The sequence below is a fragment of the Channa argus genome, chromosome 6, assembly GCF_033026475.1.
Source record: "Channa argus isolate prfri chromosome 6, Channa argus male v1.0, whole genome shotgun sequence".
NCBI classification, from domain to species: Eukaryota; Metazoa; Chordata; class Actinopteri; order Anabantiformes; family Channidae; genus Channa; species Channa argus.
In genome coordinates, this window is record NC_090202.1 from 5,862,066 (window position 1) to 5,887,719 (window position 25,654).

At 38.6% G+C, this 25,654-nt stretch overlaps 1 protein-coding gene across 1 annotated transcript in view; it reads left to right on the forward strand.

The window, feature by feature from the left end:
• Positions 1-25,342, forward strand: part of rpa1 (replication protein A1) — a 29,187-nt gene extending 3,845 nt beyond the window's left edge. The window contains exons 7-17 of the mRNA XM_067506673.1: positions 429-543; positions 2,007-2,109; positions 2,200-2,268; positions 2,555-2,747; positions 3,939-4,075; positions 5,440-5,588; positions 13,352-13,481; positions 18,062-18,238; positions 19,002-19,109; positions 19,337-19,423; positions 24,543-25,342. Coding sequence (XP_067362774.1) covers positions 429-543; positions 2,007-2,109; positions 2,200-2,268; positions 2,555-2,747; positions 3,939-4,075; positions 5,440-5,588; positions 13,352-13,481; positions 18,062-18,238; positions 19,002-19,109; positions 19,337-19,423; positions 24,543-24,647 — 1,373 coding nt within the window. The 3' untranslated portion in view covers positions 24,648-25,342. The remainder of the gene's footprint in view (positions 1-428; positions 544-2,006; positions 2,110-2,199; positions 2,269-2,554; positions 2,748-3,938; positions 4,076-5,439; positions 5,589-13,351; positions 13,482-18,061; positions 18,239-19,001; positions 19,110-19,336; positions 19,424-24,542) is intronic.
• Positions 25,343-25,654: the final 312 nt, after the last annotated feature.

Here is a 25,654-nt window from a genome sequence, read left to right on the forward strand (position 1 = left end):
TGCAGCGCTTGTTCAAATGGAAAATCTCAAAAGTCAGGCAGCACCGCTCTTCGGGGAAGAGTATCTCCAGTTTGTTATAGCATTTCACACTCTGCCCTGATTCTGTGAAATGTGAATCATCCTTCTCACCAAAATGCTGGATCGCACATCTCTAACAACTTGGTTTGACAAGATTTTTGTTTCCTGTTTGAGTCTTTCCTCTTGCTCGATTCATGAGTCACCGTTGGAAAATTTACTTTAAGTCTTTAGGTTTTCTTTGATGAAACTTCCTTGTGAAGGAAGATAATTACAGTGAACAAAGTTGAAATTCAAGGAAACTGAGTTTTTGTACATTGTTCATGTTGAATATTGTATGTTCCCCTCTCTCAACTCCTCTTTCATTCCTGCTCTTTATGGATCATTTATTTCTCTCTTTATTGTGCCATCAGTGAACAGAGGTTTCGGTAGAGACTTTGGGAAGAAGGCCCCATCTGCTATGCCCAGTACACCGGGTGGCTGTTCCAAAGTGGTGCCCATTGCCAGCCTAAACCCCTACCAGTCAAAGTAAGACCGTAACAGCACATCACTGCACATGTGCATAAGAAAAAATGCAACCAAAGTAAATTCATTTCTGTACAATATACCTGTTGCACAGATGCACTCGCTAAACATCTCATCATAAAAGTGCTGAATCAACTATGGCCATTGTAAAGCTTTAGGTTAGTAATAGTAATTGAGTCTCTCCGATTGAATGACAATTTTACATTATCTCTGGGTAAATTTATTGATTCAGTGTTAATATCAGCTGATATTACCTCAATGCAGAAACAAAAAAAGGCAGAGAACTATGCTAAGCATCTACATATTTTTCAACTTTAAAATGTCCTGCAGAGTGCAAATTTACTTATCATGATCACATCTCAAGTTAAAAAACAATCCTGATCAGAAATTCTCTTTTTCTTTTTATAAAAAGTTTGTCATTGTTTTCTTGGTATCCACTTGATTTTCAAGTGTCACATATTGTTATTGGCAGCATCCAAAATCCAATGTCAGGGTTAAAAAACAATTCTTTTTTTTTTATGTTGAAACTCAACATCTTTAACTATAAAATACTGTATACAGGCACAACTTTATTGTACCTGTCCTTTGTAAAAGAGTGCTTTGTAAAATGTCTTGATTTATCTGGCAAACAATCCAGACCCCGACCATATTCAGTTTAGTCATACAAAACACAGAAAGGAGAAAATACTTACATTTGAGAAACTGTGTAGAAATTATTTGCCTATTTTGTGTCCATTAGGATTCATTACATTTCAAATTAGTTAAGTTTGTATAGAACCCAGACATTTAATAAAACAGTGTCAAAACCTGAACCACCCTGCATTGTTAAACGCCACAGGCCTTTCTAGCTGAGGATATATCGATTTGCCAAGCACAGGTGTTAAATATATTCTTTTGAAGAGAATACACCTTACTGGCATACAAAGATGTATATAAAATAGTTGCTATACCGCCATGAAAAGCAGAAGAAACCCACAGTACTCTCTGAAATAACCTCAAACTGACAAAAGTAACAAAAGGAAAACATTTTAAAATAAATCCAATAAAAATTGGATTGATTCAACAGAGTCGTTAATATAACAACAAACAGAATTGCCCAGAAAGGTTTGTTAATAACATCATAAATAATTGGATTATAGTGATATTTAATACTGTTTCCTGTAATAAGCATCAGTCATCTTCAACCTTCTAATCAGTCAAGTAGTCTATGTTTTACCTGGAGAAAAGCGGTCCCTTTGTTTGATTTGGTCATTGTTAAATTTAAAATATGTTGAACATATATGTTGATTTTCTTCACATGTGCTTTTTCCTGCTTTAAATAATTAAAATGTCCCTTTGAAGCTTCAGTGTTTTCTTTAACTATTTCCTTTCAGCAGGCAGATTAACTTGTTGAATAAATGTATGTGTGGACAGGTGCTCTAAAATGCACTGATAGGACAAACATCTGACTTGTCTTTGTGTGACAGGTGGACCATCCGGGCTCGTGTGACCAACAGGAGCACTATCCGCACGTGGAGCAACTCTCGTGGCGACGGCAAACTCTTCTCCATGGAGCTTGTGGATGAGAGCGTGAGTATGAGCTTACTTTCTTGTCATGCAAATAAACTATTAGATGTAAATCCTGCATGGCGCCTGACCTATTGCTGTATTTTATCACAGGGAGAGATAAGAGTAACTGGTTTCAACCAAGAGGTGGACAAGTTCTACAGCCTGATAGAGGTTGGGAAGGTGAGATGTTCCTCCAGATGATGACTAACAATGTCCTAATTATTTCCCAGAACTGTCACTCACTGTGCTGTTAAAGATGGATTTGGCTGTAGTCTCCTCCATCAACAGCTGCTAGTACTTTGTGAGTTAAAACCACTGAGACCATGAATGAGTCATCTGGCTGCACTGTACCAATACAATAAGCAGCTTATGATCATCTGCCAACCCCCAACCTGACTATCTGCAGTCAGGTGAAATGTCACCCCCCCCAAACTCTTAATTAACATGTGTCCATGTTTCTGTGCAGGTCTACTTCGTCTCCAAGGGCTCGCTAAAGATTGCCAATAAGCAGTACACATCCGTAAAGAATGACTATGAGATGACACTTAATGGAGAGTCCACCATCATTCCCTGTGAAGACAGCTGTGATGTTCCCATGGTGCAGTGTGACTTTGTCTCCATTGGTGATTTGGAGAACAGAGACAAAGATGCTATTGTGGGTAAGGAGGAGCATAAATGATAATCCCCAGGTGAAGTATTTACGTGTGTGTGTGTGTGTGTGTGTGTGTGTGTGTGTTTTTAATTTTATTTTTTATTTTATTAAAAATACTAAACAGCCTGGAGCATGACATGGCATCAACAAACTTTAAATTGGCAAAACAGAATAGGCCATATTGCCCAGCCCTACCTCAAATTTTTAATTTTTACTAAAATAAAAGACTTTTGTTTTTTCTTATTTTAAAACTTTTGTATTCTTGTCATTGTTTTCCATATATCAGCATATTTTGCTATTTTTAATTCGGGGGGCTGTGTTTGGGCATAAACACACAATTCTTTTAAGCACTTTAAATTGTGAATCGCACAGGCCGACAAAGTGATTCTTAGAGCCCAGCTCTGACTGGGGTGTTCCCAAGCACCCAATAATAAGTGATCACGAGCAAAGGACAGAGTTTGTAGTGGAAAGTAGAGGGAGATATGCTGGGAGGTTGAGGTAATTACAGTAGCAGAGAGATAAAAGTAGTATTAATAATACTGATGACAGTAATCGCCTGTAGTGCAGATTGGCTTTGGGGCCTATGGCAGAGTCAATGAGAAAATGAGAACCTGCTGTCATAAGTACAATAAAGTAATATTAAGGATCCTGTATGTAATGAAGACTGCAGCTTGTACTGCTGTTTGAGTAATTTCTCTCCTACTCACAAGTCTGCATCAAAACTTCAAGTTTTGTTCATCATGATTAAATCCTTTCAAAATATCTTTTCTCTTTGGAGGTGGTGGGGAGGTGGGGGGTTTATAGCTGATTAGCAATATTGGCGATAATGCTCTTACCAGTTACATTTCTACAAATGAATGGCTCCGCGTCTATTGTGCTAGATTGCATTAGTCAACAAAGTATCTGTAATGAAGTGCAATTGTACAAACAATTAAAACCTGTTTCATGGAGTCTCTCCTGCATTAGGGGTGGAACAAAGAATAAAGCCCCGTTTCCTCACACCTGCTTCGCAATAAATTAATCGCCTAATTCCCAAGAACGAATTTATGCTAGGAACCGTGAGACATGGTGTGTTATGTGGACGTAAACACCACAATTAATATTTATATGTGGGAACAGAGTTTTGTCAGAAAAATGAAATCTTATCTAGCTACGGCCTTTTTGAAAATGTATATCAATGATTAATTTTTCATTACAGACGTGATTGGAGTCTGCAAGAATGTGGAGGAGGTGACCCGCCTAACAACAAAATCAAACAAAGAAGTGTCCAAGAGGACACTTAACCTGATTGACATGTCTGGAAAGGTGGTGAATGTCACACTGTGGGGAGAGGAAGTGAGTGTACACATTAAGATGGAGTAACATGCATAATGCATTATTCTTTTTGAATAGCTGGCAGAAATCAGTACAGGCTTTATAATGCAAGAACATGCTTATTGTAACAGTGAAGCTTTCTGTTCAGAAGACTTGTCTTTCCAAATCTTCATTAAAGAAGGTTCTGTGAATAGAAGGGATTTGTAAAATAGTTAAATCCTAAAGAGAGATTTTAATTTGCTGTTGGAGGTTCCTTTAGAAGACCGTTAAAATGTGAATGGTGGATGAACTGAAGCTGGAGCACACAATGACATGAGCACCTGCAATCAATGCAACCTTAATAGACCCTATAATCTTCAGTTTCTGGGGACAATATGTCAGAGAAGGCCGTTCAACACATTTGCACATCGGCACTCATCAGTTTGATAACCTAATACATTTGACAGTGGAAGCAGGAATCATTGTCTAAATTCTCTGCCACGGGCTGATGAAGTAACTGTGTTCCTGCAGTTGATTTTTACCTGTGGCTCAGAGGGACTGTGCAGAGTTCGCCACCATTTCTTTCCTCCTGACAAGTAGCACAGTGTTCCCTGTTTGTTTGTTTGACAGATGCCCCCCTCTTCCAGAGGGACTCGCTGAGGTGCAAAAGATGTAGAGTTAGAAGAAAAAAAAACAATGGCAATGCCAAACAGCAAGTGTTGGAGACACTGTCCCCTTTCGCCATGGCTTTATTCTGATCTCCTCACTCACCTCCCATCTCCCTTGGTCTTTGTCCTTGGATTATTGTAATGAACTCTGGAATAACAAAGAAAAACTAAACGGAAAATGTGTGAGGCTAAATATTTTAAACAATTTGTCAGTCATTTTGGAACTGAACTTGGCTTTATGGGTGGAAGTGTCTGTATTTTAGTCTGTCGTTTGCTCCACCACTTTCCTTTAGACTGAAATATCTTAACAGCTATCGGAAGGATGAAGATAAAAGTTTGTACAGGCATCCTTGGCTCCCAGTTCTTGAGTCTTAAAAAAAAAAGTCAGAAAACTGTTGACTTTTCTTCCAGTGCCAACGTGTGTCCTGTGTTTAATCACTTGATTCGTTTCATTTAATCTCACTTTTAGGTGAATATGTTGATTACTAAATCCTTGTACAGATGAATTATTCTCACCTGTAGCCCTGCGTTCAGTGCTAATGTTAGGAAATGTTTAACATGGTAACTTCCTAACCTAAAGATGGTAACATGATTAAAATCACACATTCAATCATTAGCATGGGAGCTTTTTCTTCATGAGCTGGCTCTTGGCTTCATAGCACCATTTTATATCGGGACAGTAAGTAAATAAGTTTGAATTATTGCCTACCCTTTCTTCATATGTACTTCTTTGTGTAGGCTGAAAAGTTTGAAGGCTCTGGACAGCCCATTGTTGCCATTAAGGGGGCGAAGCTCTCTGACTTTGGAGGTCGGTCTCTCTCTGCATCCTTCAGCAGTACCCTGATGATCAACCCAGACATCCCTGAGGCATATAAACTCAGAGGCTGGTAAGTGAGCCTCATAGATAGATAGATTATACAGTAGGAAATTGCATATGTAAAATCTGTTGTATACTTGCAACATGCTTTACAGCAGGTATGAAGCATGGAATGCATTTAACACTTGAAGAGGACTTATTTGTTGTTATAGAAGCTATGTTACATGCAAATATTAGTGTTAAAATTGAAATGCTCAAAGGATTTAAACAGCAAGTTTCAATTTCCCAAGTTGTGAGGATACATGTTCGGATTCTCATTACCAAGATTAGCTTTCCCCCATTAGCCACGATGTGAGGATTGTTTCAGTGAAGCATTACATATAAATGGAAATCGTACTTAATCTGTGGAAATGTGTCTTTTACTCATCTAATCACCTTGCCAGATAAAAATGAAATGCAGGCTTATTTTTGTGTGGTGACTGTAGCAATTTCTTTCCTCTTGGGGTGTGGACAGTAGAGGTTAAATAGTGTATAGATTTAAATTTTTTTTTCCCATTAACACAATAAGATGGGAATTGGCCACAATATGTTTGTTGAAAATCTAAAGACTTACAGTACATGTAGTTTTCTAAATTTCACTATACAGTACATTCAGAAAGTATTTGGTACACTCAGCAACCCATACTGATTAGGTAAAGACGGGTTATTGCTTGTTTTGCAGGGGCGGGACAACTGGATGAATTTAGGCTGTTCATATAATTCATCCTGGCAGATACTCTCAGTCCCTGTCCGATTGGGTGGGAAGTGTCTGAACTGCCATCTCCAGGGTTCTGTGCTTTGTATGGCGATTAGAATATTAGTGATTTGGCATAAATCTGGATTTTTTTTATGTATTTTTTTTTTTCACCTTTGCGTCCTAAGAGCTTGTTTTAAAAATTTATTAGAAGCAAAAAATTTATCAGAATCTATCTGTCTATCTATACAATTTTATAAGTGAACCTCACTCCAGTGCTATGGCCACATGATTGATCTGTTCTCCTTATAGGTCCTAATTAAGCAGGCTGTGTCTGTCCCTCCTCTCTGACATGAAGGCAAATGTCTATATTTGTGAGTGGAGATACAATCGATTCTATTCAAAGGGTTTCATTCATTCACCTCCCTACACTGATCTGCGCTGAAAAATCTAAGCCATTAAACTGTTGGAATTTATTTAGTGAAAAAGTCCAGTGTAATCTTTTTCCGCTGCCTCAGACAACATGTCAAAGTAACATTTTTTTGCTTCATCTGCATGACCAGAGCACTGAAATGTAACCCTGTATTCCTGCTGAGAAAAGGGCAAATCACCAAATATGCTCAAATATATTAGATCAGATGTCTTGGCTCATGATGATTCCCCCACCCCCATAGTTTTGGTACCTGCTATAGATGTTATGTCTTCTGTAAATGTAAAATTTATTGAACTCTGTGTGGGTATGAAGACACTTCTTGGTCTTCTGACATAGGAGGTAGAGCAGGACGGTCAGTAATCAAAGGGTCCGGTATTAGATCGCCAAGTGTCCTTGGGACAGATACTGTTGTCCTACTTCCCTGCAGAGATGGCTACACATTTATAAATGGGTCCTAAATGTCCCAAGGGCATCAACAAAGAAAATCTCCAATTTGAAAAAAAGTTGTGACAATGTGTAATATGTAAATAAAACAGTATAGATTGATCTGCAGATCTCATCAACCCATATTTAATTCACAATAGTACGTATAAGATGTGGAAACCGAGATATTTTATAATTTCATGGAAAATATTACCTAATTTTAAATTTGATGGCAGCAACACATCTCAAAAAAGTTGTAGCATTTATTCTATTGTGAATAAAATATGGGTTAATAAGATTTGCAGATCATTGCATTCTGTATTTATTTCCCTTTTTACACATTGTCCCAACTTTTTTGTAATTGAAAAAAAAAAAATAAATTCAAGTCTCTGCTATAGACATTTTTAAGTTTTTTTTTTTTGTAGTCTCTTCTTCTTAATAACAGAATGACGTTTCCCACTTTCTCCAGTCCCGTCTCAGTTGGACAGCCAGAGATAATGATCCTAAAATCTGTTGGCTTATCCACTGTAAAAGTGTGGTCGGCCCATGTGGGTCATCTTTGGATAGTGGCCTCCCCCATGTCTGCAAGGATTCACTAATGAACAGTTTAAAAGTCACAAATGGAAAAACTTGCCTCATTATTCTCTATCAAAGTCAATCCAAGTGAGAAACGTGTTTAAAGACAACGGTTATGCAGCGTCTGTGAGAAGTAGCACAGCAAGCTATAACTATATGAAAAGAATGAAGAGGGACGTTCTCCGTAGTTTAAGGGTGTATTACACATGATGTCTCGTGATGAGAAGGAAGTTGTTAGTGCCCGTCTCTACTGGAAGACTGCCAACTGTTGAATACATAACGTGCGAATGATAAGCCTGGGTCTCAGGGTGGTAGCAGTCCACAAAGTGTGTCCCTTTTTTTTTTTTTAATTGTTCTGCAAGCCTAGATGTAAATTATGGAAAACACAACAACGACGCAAATCAATTAAACTCTGAATAAATCTTTCGTTGACCGTTTTTAATGTTGCACAGAAAAACCCAAAGCTTTTACTACCTTAGCCAAACGCAGATATGCCTCTTCAGTACAGCCAAGGCTGCTGAAACATCATAATTTTGCTCATGAGTAGGCGTCTTAATTTGATTGTGTTTTGGCGCAGACCTTTGGGACTTCCTCAAATGAATAGTCTGTCCTTGGTGGGCTGTTGACTCAAACTCATGCAGAGTATTAGTGGTGCCACTCAGCACTTTTTAGTGTATGTACTGTATATAGAAAGCAGAGTAGTGTTCCTTTGTCATATTAATTAGTCTTGCTGAGATGAAAATGGCTTTCATTTCCTCAAATAAGAATGATGCACTAATTATATTGGTCTTGGTTAATCAGGAGTCTTAATGGGTTTTCAGTTTGCCTCTTTTTGAGAGGACTTGACAAAGATTGCCAACTTGATATTAAATCCGCAACATGTGAGTCTTTGTGAAAACAAGTGTGCAACACTGATCTAAATATAAACTTTCATCTGTCTAAATGTGCAGAAATAGTTGTCCATTAGGTGACAACAGCATGAGTCCAAGCTAACAATGTTTCTTTAGCAAAAAGCTGAATTGGGTGATGGCTCTACTGATCGATCTGTGTGGATTTGACTGGCTGGTTACACCCTATCAAAATGGAGGATGTTTTGCTTTCTACTATCATATGATACAAAATTGACTTTATTTGAGTTTGGTTCTATTTTTTTTTTTTTAACCCATGTTTCTCTATAGACGAAACAATTATTGATGTTTTTTTTTTTTTTTTTTTAAACCTACTATAGACTTATAAAAATTATACCAGGTATAACAGTTTTATTTTACGATTTGCAATTATGTAAATGATCACTTCATGTTAGGCATTTATTTATTTTAAGATTGTATCCTTAATTTTTAGATAAGGTCATTTTTACCTAAACACAACTAAATAACAGGAGAGCAATTCGGGGAATTCGGTTTGCCTTATAACTGCACTATTTCAATCAGCTTTTTACCAGGAAAAATACAAATGACTGAGTAACTCATTAAAATTCCATCCAGTGTTACAACGATTAAAATAATCACACAGATAGCATGGGAAACTGCATATATCCACATGTGCAAAGCTTGTAGAGACTTGGACACTGGAAGCTGTTATTATGGGTCTGAAGAATATCTTCATTTTGGTTTTTAAGAATTTCTAAACATTATTAGTTATTGAGTGTAGATTAGTAGCCAAGAAATGATCAAATATTGCATCCATTTAAAAAAAAAATTCTACAACACTGTTGCAAGTGTTGTCTGCATACTTTCTGAAGCAAGTCTAGGTTTGGCCATGTTTAAGTTTAAATAAACTTAGGTTTCAGCTACTTCTGTTATTGACAATGTCAGAGAAAGAATTACTTTCTTATACCATGTCACAAACAACATAGGGGACAGTGATCATGTATGTGTTGTGCTTGCTTCTCTCAGAGTTCAGGCATTAGTTTTAACGTAGGGCTGAGAGCACTGCCTACTGAGAGTTTCCCCATTATCCCTTCAAAACTCCTCTTTTTGACATGACTCTGCTCTTGTCCTGTCCTTGTTCATTGACACAGTGACATTTGACATGTCTATAACATGCACATGCTTGTCTGCCAGCCTCCACTCGTCTATCTCAGTTATCCTGCAGAGTTTGTCAAACTGAAACTACACTTCTTTTGACTGGGCTCTGCCTCCTTTCAGTTGACTGTTGCACATTTTCTGTCAGATCTAATTTGTCTTCTTTTTGTCTCCGTCATCATGATCACTGTCTTGTGTGCCATTTTTGTCTTCCTGTGCTCAGTGCTGTCTGTATCATTTAAAAAAAACTCTTTTAAAACTGGATGCTGTCACACTGCTACTGTATCTTATGTTTACAGTTGTTTTTGGATATTCATCACATGTGATGTCCAGAGCAGCCATGTACATTAAAACTAAAGCTTTACTAGTCTGCAGTCTTAACTTTATAGTGTGATACATTTTTTGTCCTTTCTACTATGTTTCATTTTTCTCTTAGTGGTTTTTAGGTGAGATGTTGAGCTATGACTTGATGTTTCCTGTCAACTTTTAAAATTTTAACCAGCTTCAAGCACATTGGGAAAATTTGTGCCACCACAAAAAATTGCTCACATTTGTCATGATTTTTTTATTTTTTATTTTTTTAGCCTGTCTATTTCTTAGGCCATAAAATGAATCCTTAATGGGTGTGTTTTCAATTAGTCATGCCTCCAGGCAATGTTCCCTCTAGTTTTTGATGGGTCTGAGCGCACACACACAAACTCCCTGAGGTCCCTTGGACCACTGTGAGAAACATCACATGTGTGCACTGTGCTCACGGCAGCATCGCATCCATCCAAGTCACATGGTTTATTTAAAGAATTAAATTACAGCATTTACAGTTCTGTTAAAATACTTTTGAATTAAGTGCTTTAGGCCACTTACAATGCAAATTACAAAAATCTTGTTCATGACTTGTGTAGTATGTTAACGGTATTGGAAGTAGAAATATTTAATTCCAACTATGGCAAAACATGAACTGCCAACGAAACCAAGCCAACTATAAACTCCAATTTTGAAAACACAATTCACATTTTTATTATACAGCTCTGACTTGTATTATGAGTATGAGCCAGTGTGTAAAGCTCCAGCTGTGCAGTGGGTGAGATTGTCCTACTGTGGTCTGTGAGAGAGTCCTCTAACTCTTTGTCTGCAAAATATAGTACATAATGACGCGATTATTTACATTTCTACTGCCCATAAACATGTGACCGTATTTAATGATCAATATCCGAAAAGTGTAAATAAATGGCAATAGATGAGCACAAATCTTATTGAACTTAAATTTCACCTTAATTTTTCTGCCTGTCTTTCTCACATCTTCAATGGTTGTACAGGTTGTTAGCCTTGCCTCTGCTTGCAGGTTTGACTTGGTCTACTTCAAGACTATTTCTGGATGCTGTTTTGATATGATTCATTAAACTAAAGCCTCTTTCACGATCTGCACTGGATGCTTGAAATGTAGCACAAACATCCACAAGCTGTGAGATGTGTGTTAGCTCCTCACATTTTAGTGTCACAGCCACCATATCTGAGAATGTGCTGATTGACCCGTGTTTAAGTTTTTGCCTCATTATGTACTTGAATTCAGCATATTCACTGTTAATGACCCCCACAGAATGTGGGCAGTGGAGAATGGCCTCATGCTTCTTTGCCAGTGTGGCAATGTCTGCTGCTCCATACTCAAAATTGATGTCTGAGCTCACTGCCTCAATGTCAAATGTAGAAAACTCCTTCAATTCATCCTCTGGAAAACACACATCCAAGTGATCACAGAGCTTACGAATAAAACGAGTAATCTCACAGGTATTTCTGCCATCAGCTGATCAGGCTCTCATCACCTCTCCACTAAACATCCTTTTCCTCCGTCAAGTATTGGGAACGCAACTTTTCAATCTTTGCTCTTGCCCTCAGTGTCCTTCCATCACAATCAGGGTTGTGTCTTTGAAAAGAGAGACACACAGGTGTGCCAGCTCGCCCAAAACCTCTCCCAGAGCAGTGAGATTAGCCTTGAACTTTGAATCTGTCAGCTTTTTGTAACAGTAATTTGCCACTGGATCTCTATCACTGGATTCTTGCAGTAATTCTTCCACCAAAGTGTAGTTTCTCAGAACAGCATTCACAGCTTGGTCCCATGACAACCATCGCACTTCATTCAGAGACCTGAATGACAGTGTATCCTCATCAAGAATCTTTGCTAGGTCTTCCAATTTTCCCCTCTTTACAGTGGATCTAGAGAAAGTGGAATAAACCATTCTAAGAAGAGCTTCCATTTTTGGCATCAAAGGTACATCTTTCCATGCATTATCCATGTCCAGATCCTCTCTGTGGGCCACACAGTGTTCAGTTAGGTGTGGTACTTGCCACTTTAGTAAAGCTGCAACTCCGCTGTGCTTTCCTAGCATTACTGAGGCGCCATCGCAGGTCAGCATCACCATTTTCTGCATATCTAGTTCATGCTCGGTGTAAAACGGAGTTATTGGAGCAGCCAGTCACTCACTGAATCTCATTGCAAAATAGCACAGAATAAATTGTGTTTATTTTCAATTCAGGTTGTTTTTGTTTTTTTGTTGTTTGTGCCGAGTAGATTTTCTGTGCACAGAGACCGTGTCAGCAGTGCACAATTGCCCACGAGCGCAGCTTAGAGGGAACACTGCCTCCAGGACAAGGCACAGTCTCCATGCTTTTTCAACCCTGTACACCACTCTGCTTTCTGGCCTACAAATTATTAAGCTCTATTGATATCTACCTCCATCCATATTTCTTCTCCTACCTGCTTTTTTGCTTCATGTTGCTATTGTCTTTATTAAATTACCGGGAACAGTGGGAAAAATGGGTTTTTGATATCACTATAACAGCCCTGACCCTGGCCAACTCATCTGTCCGTCTGCTGTCGACTCATTTCACAAGCCTCTCAGCCTCCCTAGCTCTCAGCTGAGCCATTCCTGCTTTGACAAACACAAATGCATGTTCTGCCTGATACAAGATTTTTCTTTTGAGCTAACTTTTTAAATGGACGCATGCAGTGCATTGACACCCATGCAAGTCAGGGTATCATTCCTATTTAAAATTAGTTTAAAAGAAAAGTGCTGCAGTCAAATATATGGGTCTGTGTATACCAACAATATGTTGAAGTACAGCTAGTTGTATCAAGTTAACAAGGTAATATACAACACTCGTCTCTTTACTGTTTAGGGGAACGACTGCATAAAGCCTTTTATGGCTCCAGAGGGAGCTGTACAAGGCCCCATATATTCAAGTTCCTCACTAGTCGTTTGGGCTTCATGGCCACTGTAGCTAACTACACACCTCTGCTTAAGGCCTTGATAGTGGCTACCAGCATAAGTTTTTGACAAAGCAAGGTTGGAGGAGCTGCTTTCAGTGTAGGCAACAGGTTTTGATGAAGAAAAAGAATAATAGGTGTAATAAAAGATATTTTAGATTTATTTTTTTAAAGTTCAGTTCAGTGAAGTCACAGGAAAGTTTTTTTTTTTTTTTTTCATTATGTGCGTCCTCTGGTATGTGGTTTAGCTATTTGCACTGTTAGGACATTATCAATAGGAATCTGGCAGTTGAGGTGTGGGGAAATTGTGATGCACCGTTAAGATTTACATTTCATTATCAAACCATTCATGGTAGTAATATAATGAATCTTAAATTTCTCATAGGTATGATAAGGAGGGCCATGCCATAGATGGACAGTCTCTGACAGAGGTCAAAGGTGGCAGCGGGGGAGGAAACGCCAACTGGAAGATTCTGTCTGATGTTAAGACTGAGCACCTGGGACATGGAGACAAGGTACCCACATGCTCAATTTTGTCGTGACTTCTCAAAACCTTCAAGCTATGGGAACCTATTCATGGATAACGCTGAAGAAATTCAAGGACAAACTAAAACGCCAGTGTTGAATTCCAAACAACCGATATAAAAGTGCCCACAGTCAAGCAGCATTTGTTATTAACAACTCTCAGAACACATTGCAGGTCCATATAGTCTCACTATAGTGTAATCATGTCACTCCTAGCTAGGCCTTGCAAAGGCACTTTTAGGTGACAGTTGGTGTGATGAATATTACAACGATAATATCGTTGGGCCATTACATTGATACACCACCAGTTATGTGTGATCAAAACATGATCAACTACTGCTTATTAATTATCTTTCATTGTGGGTGTCCTCTCACAGTCTTGTGTGTTGTTGGTGAAAGTCACATATCTTTGGTGTTGGTTACTCATATCACATAGGCTCTGTTTGCCCTTGGTATTAAAATAAATGCCTTTTTATGTAAGTAATCTGTATTTTTAATTTAACCCCTTTTTTATTTATGCCATCTAGGGAAATGGTGCTTAAGAAACTCTGTGAATTGTCCGGAGCAGATAATGTGACCTGTGCGCACATCGTAACTTGTGTAATTTAACAGAATTTAACTTCCTCTGCAAATTAGCAATCATCACAGTATGATGAAATATGCCATTAGGACTACAAGAGTTAATAGACACAAGTGATTATGATAGGGTACCAAGAGGCAGAAGAACAGCTGTGTTGTAGTAGCTGTGTGTAAGATGCAGCAGGTGGGAAATATATTGTTGAAAGCTCGAAGTAGACTTGAGTGCCCATTATTCCCTAAGGTGGAATTACGTTCATGCATACTGCATGTAAGCAAATTAATGGGGTTGTGTGTGTGCGGGGCCATAGATTCAAGTTCCACAAGTTCCATGGGCCAGATGTGGCTGTGGGCAACTATTTTTAATAGCCCTGATGCATAATTTATCGACCAGCCACCACATCAAAACTGGTAGGTTTGATGGTGACATGGAGGGTCAAGGGTCAGCATGGCCACTCGTACACAGCAAAATGTGATTCAAAAATGTGAAAAGGTGGTACAGTACACACGCTCCATAATCAAGTAAAAGTATTGTCCTAAAGTTTTCTGCATAACAAGTACTTCAAATCTTTTACTGTTAATTTACAAAAGTAAAAGCACTTCAATAGGAAGTGTGTGTGTGTGTAATAATAGCTTAACATGCTATTATTTAAAAAAAAAAATGTTATAACCTCAGCTAGAAAAGATGGAGCTTATTTTATTTCCTTTATGTGCTGACAGGTAGTTAAACCATAATGATACATTAGGGTGCAGGAGGTAGAGCGGTTGTTGGTTCGATCCCTGGCTCCTCTGTTCACATGTAGAAGTGTCCTTAAGTTAGCTAGCAACTGAGTACCTCCGGGTGAATGTTGGTCAGCTGCATAGCAGCTCCCCTATTGGTATGTGAGATACCGTTTACCAAGTGCAGACCACTTTATAACCATTTATGACTTCATAATATTTTTTATAAAAACACAAGTATTGGTGTAAATCTGAAATGTGAATCTGTTATGAATTTGTTGCTTTTTATATTGCTGGTTGGACTGGTCATACAAATGTTCATTTCTTCTTAGTTTCTTTTACATTGTCTTTTCAGTTTTATTCTGACTCCTAACTTTAAGACTTTATGGGGTTAAATGATTTCTTCGCAGATCTGCAAAATGTATTCTCAATATTTCAGAAGAGATATGTCTGCTCCTCTGCAATCGAAAAATAATCATAGTAGCCAAGCATAATTTTGCCTACAGAAAAATGTTATAACTGTGTACAATGTAGGTTGTCCAAGTCCGTCGCTGACCCCCTCCTTATGGTGCCCTCACAGTTTATTCTATCATGAGTGACACTGCTGGATTCCAAATTGCAGTTAATGATTTACAGTTTTAGCTGTTCTATGATTGAAAGACCTACAATACACCTTAAACAGTCCCTTTTTGTTTTTTTTAAACCTCCACCACAAAATCTAACTTTAACCATTAGCTCCTTGTCAGTTGAAAGTCTTCTTTGGCACTAGCTCTCTGCTGTACAGGAGCAAAGGTTTGTACAAGGTCTGGACAGGAGAAAGTGACCCTGAGCTTGAAAGACTCCTGTTCAACCTCAGTATGGTATTTGATGGGGCGTAGTACTGAAAAAGGGACCGGGGGTCAAGGATTTTCTTGACCCTTCTGAGACATTGCATATACAGAAGCAAAGAGGTCAGGTCTCTAAAGACCTGATCCCCCAAACCCACGTCTGTTGCATTTAATTGTCCCCGTCACAAACTTTGTGTCACAATCTCAAGTTTCCACATGGCACCTGTGCCCTCTTTGACAGTAAGTGGTCACCCTCCTCTTGTTAGCCTGACAGTGCATTTTCTGTCACAGAAAGGGGAAACAAAATCCTCTTGCCACTGTTCAGAGCTGGTCAGTCACACACTAATTGAAAAGCTGGTTACTTGATTAATTGGACCTCCTTTGGAAAAGCAGCCGAGGATGATGTGTGGTTGTGTTCATTAAATCCAAACAGTCATTAGAAATGAAACAAGATGATTTTCTCATTTTGTTGCAGTCATTTACCATATTATCGGGGCTTTTTATTTATCCAGTGACACTGAGTATCACTTTTGTTTTTAATGCCTTTCTCATACCAACACTAGGGTCAGAGCTTGGAGGAGAGAGGAAAGTATTGATTTTCAATGTAGTTTATGTATTTGTTTTATGTTGGGGGGGCCAGTAGATTATTTTACCGGAATATTAGTAATTTGGTAGTCCATACCAAAATACCAATTTTAAGATAAATAAATTTGATGTATGTCAACATAATCTTTTATTCCATATAAGCAGCAACACTAAATGAAGTAATATATACGGGATGACTGTTATTAAAGTCACAACCATATTTTGCCAAAACATTACAGTACATTATTTATTGCAGCAAAGCGTTTGTATGCAATGTCCAGCTGGCTGTTTGTTTGTTTGTTTATTTGTTTGTTTGTTTTAATATAAAATGTGTGATAATCATATGTAATCTTGGAGGCACACACTGCAATGACTAGGCCGGCAAACGGTTACAGACGTTGGGTGACAGCTAACTGTGAGCTCGGTGTGTCAGGGCCCTAATGTTGATAGGCTACTAACTAATGTTAGGAGCAAATCGCATGATACAACCCAGTAATAAGCTATCGTTTTGTTAGCTTAAACAGGCTAACATTAGTGTGTGTAAACACGTGTGCATGTGTAGCATTGTTGCAACACATGTAGCTGTCGTAGTTCACAAACGGTAATGAGGACATTTGAGGGCATGACATTGGACGACGTGTTGTCCTAAATTTCTTATGCAGACCCGGAAGTCTATCTTTGAGATGCTTTGCCTCGTTCAAGGTGTTTCTTTTTTCTGTTCCAAAAGCTCTGAGGCAACTCGAACACAAAATCTCCAAACATGACTTCTGCCACGTTTTTTTTTTTCCCACAAGTTGCACCTATGTTAAAAAGTTACTGTTAGCTACCTTTTTCATCTGAGTTATCAACGTTTGTGAAACAGCTGTCGTTCACTGAAAGATGCCTTTTTGATTTCTCAATAAACCAGTTTGTCTTTTGTCAGTCCTTTGAACTCTTACAGACAAATGTCTGTCCTCATAGACTGATCTTTACAGTAAAGTGTCATTTCATACACATCGTTAATGATTAGTCAATCTCCCTGGGTGTGTTTGCTTCACAGTAGCAGGCCTCTAGTTCCTTGACCCAGAACAGACCCCCTTAGCCCTATCAAAGCATGCAGGGGCACAATGTCACAACCAATGCTGAGGTTGCTGGGGCTGGGGCCTGAGGGAGGGGAGCTGTTGGAACTATGTCCAAAACAATCAGCTGTTAGTTTTTTTTTTTTTTTGTCCTTTTCAGGGTTGCCACAGTGGATCATTTGTCCACATGTTGATTTGGTACTTTTTTATTTATTTTTTTTTTCTTTTTATGCCGGATGCCCTTACTGACGCAACCCTCCCCAGTTTATAATCAGCTGTTATGGTGCAACAGCTATTCATGCATTAGTGTGTGCTCTGCATGTGATGTGACTAATCTGCATACATGCTGAAACATGTCATCTCTTCATTACAGTTTTTCTTTCTGTTCATCTGTTTCTGTCCGATCTGAAAATTATCATTATGTCACTTGCTTTGGTGTTTTTCATGCCAACTAGAAATGTTTCCTGAGAGCTGTTTATGTGCCGATGGTTTGTAAAGTTTACCTCTTCACCCCAAAAGCAGCAGAGGCCTCCCTTGTTTGCATTTGTATCGGAGCCATTAGGAGTCTTGTTGCTGTGTAACTTTTGCATCTACTTCACAAATGTTGTTGTTCACAAACGCCAATAAATGCTCCTGAAAATGTCAACTTAATGTTAATTCATGCTGGTTCAACTCAGGCATAGAGCAGGCAACATATTTAACATACAAACCTCTAAGGCTGTGAGCGCGAGAAGGCTCCATGTAGGAAGAAGTGCATTTTAGTAAACTTTTGTTGATGTACATTGTTTGTTTTTCTGTTTTTAGGCAGACTACTACACCTGCATAGCTACCATCGTGTACCTGCGAAAGGAAAACTGCCTTTACCAGGCCTGCCCAAGCCAAGACTGCAACAAAAAAGTGGTAGACCAACAGAATGGCATGTTCCGCTGTGAGAAGTGTGACAAAGAGTTCCCCAACTTCAAGTACCGCCTCATTCTTTCTGTAAGTTTCTAAGCAATGGGTTCCCTAGAACGTCCCTTTTTCACCTGTGTCACACATGCACACACAAGCATATATGCAAATGCCTGTTCCCCTTTTCCCTGCACAGTCCTAAGCTGATGTTTCTGCTGAGGCTGTGCATGTCATCCTTCCAGAGCTTTCTTATTTCTCTTCTGTCTTGTGAAACTCAAGTGTCTCTCTCTCTCTCTCATTGCCCCCGTATGCTTGTTGTATTTAAATTGTAAAGACAATCTCCACTGTTTAAGTGGCACGTTGTAATGAGGACTTAATTTATTACGGTCTATACAGTTATGTTAGCTGTACGAAGGGTTATTTGCTTTAGCTTTACTTACTGTGCTCTTAATCATTTTACAGAAAGCTCAACAATAAACACTAATACAAGCCCCTTTTCTTAACTCATTTGCAAACAAACATTGTTTAAAAAAAATAATAAATCTGTGTCCGGGCAATTGCAGCCAGGCACCTGAAATAAACTGCTTTTGTTTTGCACCGCTCACCGGTCGACATATTGTTATTCTTGCAGTAGCATTAGCTGTGAATTTGCTTCCATTCTGTGTAAGTGCACTGTGACTCTACGTGATTTGCCAGTAGGATGTAGACTAATTACAGGATGTAATGATTTCTGAACAGATACATATCGAGAAACTCTTCCGCAAGATTTAAATTGGAGTTCATTTGGGGTAACAATGATCTACTTTTTTTTTTTTTTTTTAATGTTGCTTTTGTTTTCTGCATAATATTTCAGGCCAACATTGCAGATTACGGGGACAACCAGTGGGTGACTTGCTTCCAGGAGAGTGCAGAGGCCATCCTTGGCCAGAATGCAGCTTACCTGGGCCAGCTCAAGGACTCAGTGAGTCTTTGCTTTCTGAACGTTATTGTGAGAAGATGGTTAGAGCCAGAGCTAAACCTCAGGCTTTATTACTGCTAAACATTTTCTACTCACCAGTTTTGAAAAATTACTAGAGTTAAGGATTTGTCATACCTTTGTATATATACATACATAAAAAAAAAAATGCTTATAAAAGAAATCTACTTCTTGAATTCAATTTGAGCCTATTGTATTTTTCTTTATTTCAGAATGAGGCTGCCTTCGATGAGGTCTTCCAACAAGCCAACTTCAACACTTTTGTCTTCCGCAACAGAGTGAAGCTAGAAACATATAATGTAAGTAAAACATGATTGGTAATGAATTAAAAAAAACGTTTTCCAGATACACCACATCATTGTAAAAGCACAAAAATAACCCTGTGTAAAAGACTGAGGAGATAGTATGACCCCATGTTGCAGCAACATTCCTTTGTAAGCTAAGCATGTATAGAGCTTAAACCATTTTTTTGTGTTTGTCCCCTTTTGCTGGTTTGTTTTGCTTTGTTAATTACCAAATTGCCTACCTCATTTTGACTGACAGAGCCATCTCTAAAAAAAAAAAAACTCCTGCTTTCAGTGGCTTTGTGAAAGGTGCACTCACAGATTAGTTGCAGTCACTATTTCCTGTAGGCCACACTTCTTTTTAGAGTGAAGAGCATAAAAGAATTGATTGGGCTGGGACTCTGAGCAGGAAGTCTGGAGCCAAGCCAGAGGCTGCATCCGCCTTCAACACACAGACGAGGCCACTGTGTCTGTCACTTTCAGCTCAGCATCCTAACTGCCAATGGCACTGCTACAAGCATGTATTGGCTGCTGCCTCCAAACCCTGCTTTTCTTCAGCAGACACCTGCAACCCCTCCTTTTAGTGTTTCTCCTCCTTGGTGCTACAAACCAGCCATTGTGCTGTGCTCTCACATATTTTTAATGTGTTATAGTCTTCATGTGGGACAAAGCTGTTTACACCCATTCATCCTGTTGCAAAACAGGGCATCGGGCATTATCATATGTCATGTGAATTTTATTGATCTTGCACTTGAGGGAATGTAAGCAGTTCAACATCGGCATAAAAGCTAATGGACCAATACAATACATTGTTCAGTGTTGCTATTATGACATGACTTAATGATAAGGGAATGTTTAAGTGTTAATATTAGCTAAAGAGTTCCAATGCCTTGCTGCTTTTAAAGTCCCAAAAAATTCAAAATAGCAGGAATTTAAAAAATGGTGTCGACATTTTGGGGCGACTGACGCGCAGGAAGGTAGAGAAATTGTCCACCAATCTCAGTTGTTGGTTCAATCCCCGGCTGCATAGCAGCTCCCCCATCGGCGTGTGTGTGTGTGTGTGTGTGTGTGAATGAGAAGCAGTGTAAAGCAGTTTGAGTGCCAATAGGTAGAAAAGTGCTATATAAGTGCAGAACATTTAGCATTTATCACAGTGAAATTTGAAAACAATGAAGAATATAAATTTAGAAATCAGCTGTATGGCTATGCATTCATATATCTTTTTTTTTTTTTTTTTTAACCATCTTTACAGCAGGTAGTGGTTCGCAAACAAACTCTTTACTAGTGTTTTAATTACCTACAGTTAACTATGGTATGTATGGTTGTTTTTCTTGTTAAACATTTATTAAACATATAATAGTGTGTAGGTTTTGACTTGAATAGTCTCACCTTAGCTGGGCTGCCTGTGTCTGCTGTGTAGCATCCCGATGGCGTCACGACTACACTTTCCGATCCAGTAATTTCACTTTTTTTTTTTTCTCTATTCCATGTCACATGGGGACTAGAAGTGTGTAACACCATAATCCACAGATTTTAAGTCAACAAAAATTTTTTTTTACATAGTAAGCCCATACTGTTTCAGCCTTGTTATCGTAATGTGCGCATATATCGCATCAGGTGAGCAATATTAACTAACCAACGCCTCACTCTACAGCTTTTTTTACTTTTTGATTCAAAAGCAAGCTTCTCATTCTTTATGACCAGCCTACAAGAGAAGGGTACTTCTAATTTTGTCTACATATTTTAGAAACGCTCGTCACTAGTTCTTTAAACCACGGGTTCTCTGCTCACTGCTGAGTACCTGGATCAGGTGTGTTCCGTCTGTCAGAAGCTACAAGATACCAATTCACTTTGTCTTCCCACACTGAATGGAATCTTTTATCGTCTGATTGACTGAAAAACACAACCAAAACTGGCGTCCTTGAGCACCATTATAAGGAGCCACCTTTAGTTTGTTTCTCCTTTTTTTAATTTACATTAATGTAATCTTTCTGTAGATACATATACATTCAGGAGGCTAACATAGCATCCTTCTCTTTGTGTGTTGAAGTGCCATAGGCCTTCCTCTGTACAGTGATACATTCAGCTGACCCTTTGGTGGGTGTGAGTATGTTTATCATTATCATAGAAGATGTGCACTAAAGAAAACGCTGTAAAGTATGATCAAATTTCCCATGGTTAGTATTAATGTTTTAAAATGTAGTTGTCATTAAAACCACGGTTTAATACCCAACTTTGAAAAAACCTTCCACTGTGAAGTCTCACTTTTATCCATCTTCAAGTTAGCAAGTGTCTCCTTCAGTCTCTCCTTACCACAGCCCTACATGCTGAGCAGTACGTGCTGGCTGCAAACTCCTACAAACTGGACTGAGGTGATGCTGATAGCCAGCCCTCTCACAGACTTACACTCCCCTGACAGTTCCTGACCACATCGAGCAGTAGCTTTTACAGTATCGCTTTAGTTCACCAAGAAATGCAGCCTGTTAGTCCACTTGCCTCTTAGTAGACTGTTAGCTTGTGGATATTACACCTGCAGGATTCCTGCTGCCTGTGGACTTTGGAGAGACTTGCTGCTGCTACAGTTTGGTTAAGTGTTTCCTATTTGTAGTCCGTGTTGGTATTAATAATGTTTGTTTGTTTTTTTTGCATTTTGATTTAAATACTTTTATCATCTCCTATCGGGTGCTGTCAATAAACATACAATTTTCTATATTTGTATTCACTGTAAAAGACACATGAAGCATTAACAGTCGTCACATTGTTAGTAAGACTCATTGGGTCCCAAAGGGAAACGCTGTGTGCAAATGACATTTCACTTTGTATATCAGGACTTTTGGAACCTTTTTTAACAGTGATTATAATTCTGACAGTTTTGTTTAGTAAAGTAAAAGTGATTATGTCAGTGTCCTTGAGCAAGACACTGAACAGTGTGTGTGAATAAGAAGCAGTGTAAAGCGCTTTGAGTGCCAATAGGTAGAAAAGGGTTATATAAGTGCAGAACATTTACCATGATGTGACATTTTCATACCATTTCATCTCTACCATATACAGCATAGGTAAAACATCGGTACCGGATATTTCCTACAGGGATAACTAGTGTCAAAGTCAGTCAAAACTACATATTCTTTTGTCCCGTCATAGCATCATAATTCTTCAATTAATGAGCATTAAAGATTTTCAAGAATAAATATTGATGCTTTTAAATCAAAACAATCCATAATTAATCATAGTGTATTTATCAAATCACTTGTGTTATGCAGCTGGTTGGTGGTGATGCATGATGTGAATGCTTTCACACAAATCAAAAAAAAGAGTTGTATTTTGGCATTGAGCATAATGCGTAGTAACTCTAAATGTCAGCTGATAAATTTAAATGTTGCTGTAAAACACATAATTTAAGTACTTGTTAAATCTTCAACCTGCCTGGAATCAGCAATGCCTACTCTTGGGTACAATATTCAAACTATTATACTCCTAGAGTCTCATTGTTCCTTCAGGCAGTGTCTAGACATTGTAATCAATTGAAGTGTCCCAAAAGGGGGCTAAAGGGGATATCAGACAGCATTTCCAATGCTTTTCACTGCAGTTTTCCCTAACTTGACCACTGCTGACAGTTTTAAACTGAAATTGGACAGATTTTCTTTGGCAACAAATGTGTTGCATATATTTATTTATCTGCTATCCTCGCAAATCCTCTATCACTTATTATATATATTAAGTCTTCTACATTATTCATAGATTACGGTGTAAGTAGTAAAATAGGTCTTAAAACTCTACTGGTTTTGTTGCTACCAAACATCACTTGGGCTTAACCACTTTCCAATGCTGGGTAAAGAGTTGCAGGTGTTGCATTGTGTGCAAGGATAAAACACTGGTTTTCATGCAAAATAAGGATTTAAAGATTTGTCTGATTTGAACTTATCATATGTCTGCGAATTCCCGATTCACTCCGCTGTTCTCTTTTAAAGTCCGTATGAGGGGAATTGCCTTGATTTGCACACATGAAATGACTCCCTTGACTCTTGTGTTCTGTATGTGTTCTTGACTCATTTGAAGTTGTTAGAAAAAGGTCACAGTGGAGCACGTGTGTGTGTGTGTGTGTGTGTGTGTGTGTGTGTGTTTGTTTGTGTTGTTCCTCTTGTGCTCATGTGTATTCATGCTTGCAGTGATAGCTGTGTGGGGAACCAACACTAGTTGTCAAAAGTGTGGATCAGTGCTCAACTTGGCTGTGTGATGTGTCTCATCACCTTTACTGTGTATGTAGTAGATGTAAACTGTCCCAAAAACAGGTATAAAACCTTTTTCTTTTGGGGGAGTTATGTTTGCAGGCTTCTTTATTTATGGTTTTATTTCCATTCTGCAGACACAAGCACAGTGCTTTTGCCTGCAGTATGGTTCAAGCAGTCTGCTTGTCGCAATCAAATGTAAGGTGCTCGAATTTCAGTAGAAGATAAACTGGAAGAAAATGGTTGTTTTCCAAAAGTCCACCATATTGGTGGGCAGTCAGTGATCTTTGTCTGCAGGCAGGTCCGTCTTAAATTATGACACAAGTCTGTACGAAAAACACGAGAAATGCATTAATAGGCTTCTCTTCCAATCAAAGACAACTTAAATTTCACCCAGTTCAGCAGCAGAGGATTGAAGGAGACGAAATGAATGTAACCTCCTCTCAAATGCAGAGAATAATGGTAGAAATAACTTTCCTCTGCCTAGTCGTGGAGGTAGCTATGGCTTAAAAGCCACCTCTTTTTTTTTGTGTAACATTCAATTGAATGCTTGCACAATTCAGATACTCAGCCCAAATGTCTCATATTAACCCACTTTGTCAAAAGAGAAGGTGAGATGTGTCTATTCTGTTTCTAGTAGATGATGTATTGCCTTTATTATAATTCAGCATATTGAGAAGTAATGCTTGAATGCTTGAATCGTATCCTGAATAATACTTATTTGGGGTGTGCAAAGGTATTGACTTCACCAACACTTTAACTTGCAATAGAACCTTGTATATATCGATGTGTGTTTGGGGTTTTTTTTTACGTGTAAACAAACAGAACTTTTGTCTTGTCTTCTTATTCTGGGAAGAAAGGTGAATTTTGATCATATGAATAGTTTTCTTATCTTATATCTCTGACAGGATGAATCCAGGATCAAGGCTACAGTGATGGATGTGAAACCCGTTGACCATAAGGACTACAGCAAAAGGTTGATCATGAACATTAGGAAATTGGCTGTTCAGTAGGTTTGACCTATACTATTATTTTTTTTTTCCTTTGGTGTCTGTACAGTCAACAAACAGCTCTCCATGTGGTAGAGGTTTTTTTCTTTTGAAGGATGTTCACTTTTTTTTTTTTGTTGTTTTACCTTCTTGTGAACAAATGATGCACAGAGTACTAATGAAACGCTGTCTTTTTGGGAAATATTGATTGGTGGCCTGATTCTGTAAACTGCCTTTTTTTGTTAGCAAACATAAGAGACATGGATTATTTTTTTTACTTTTTTTTTTTTTTTTAAATGTGGGGAATCAGAGCAGAGAGTGGTTCAGTAAGCCACAAAAGAAATCATCTGAGTCTGTCTTAAGTCAGCCAGTTATGCGTGCATGCACTGTGATCATGTGGGGGTGGCGGCTGCTTGAAGCAGAAGACCAGCACAGTAGCAAGCACCCTTTTCACTCTCTGATGCGCACTCAAAATGGCTGGGCTGGACCTGCACATCCCTGATAAGGCAGTTTACTCTCCCACTCTTATTTCCTCTGTCTCCTTTCTCATACTTGCAGACATAAGCACATATACATGTGCAGACCAAATGGCAAATGGACTTCACACTGTTTAAGTAGATACAGTGGTTTTTGTCTGTACTTTGCCTCTAACTGTTGTGAGTTCTGTAGTTGCATATTTTTTGTGATAATTGTGAAAATAAAAGATGCTTGTAAACATGTCTAACAGTGGGAACCTGTGCCATTGTCCGGAGTGTATTAACTGAAGCACGTGCACGTAATGTGAAAAATGCCTGATCTGAGCAGAAGCAAACAGAAATATGCAGGCTATTATAGAATTGCACAATGTTTAGCGCGTATAATCCAAGGGCTTGCACACAATGGGCTCTATCTCCTCAGGTTCTGCTCAGATGTGCAACAGATTTCCCCCTGCAAGCCTGACTTTCATGTTGTATTAAAGCAGAACATCAGTGAGGCTGCACCTCCCCATTTTCTTTTTGTTGTGATAACATCTCGTTTCTGCTGAGTGCTGC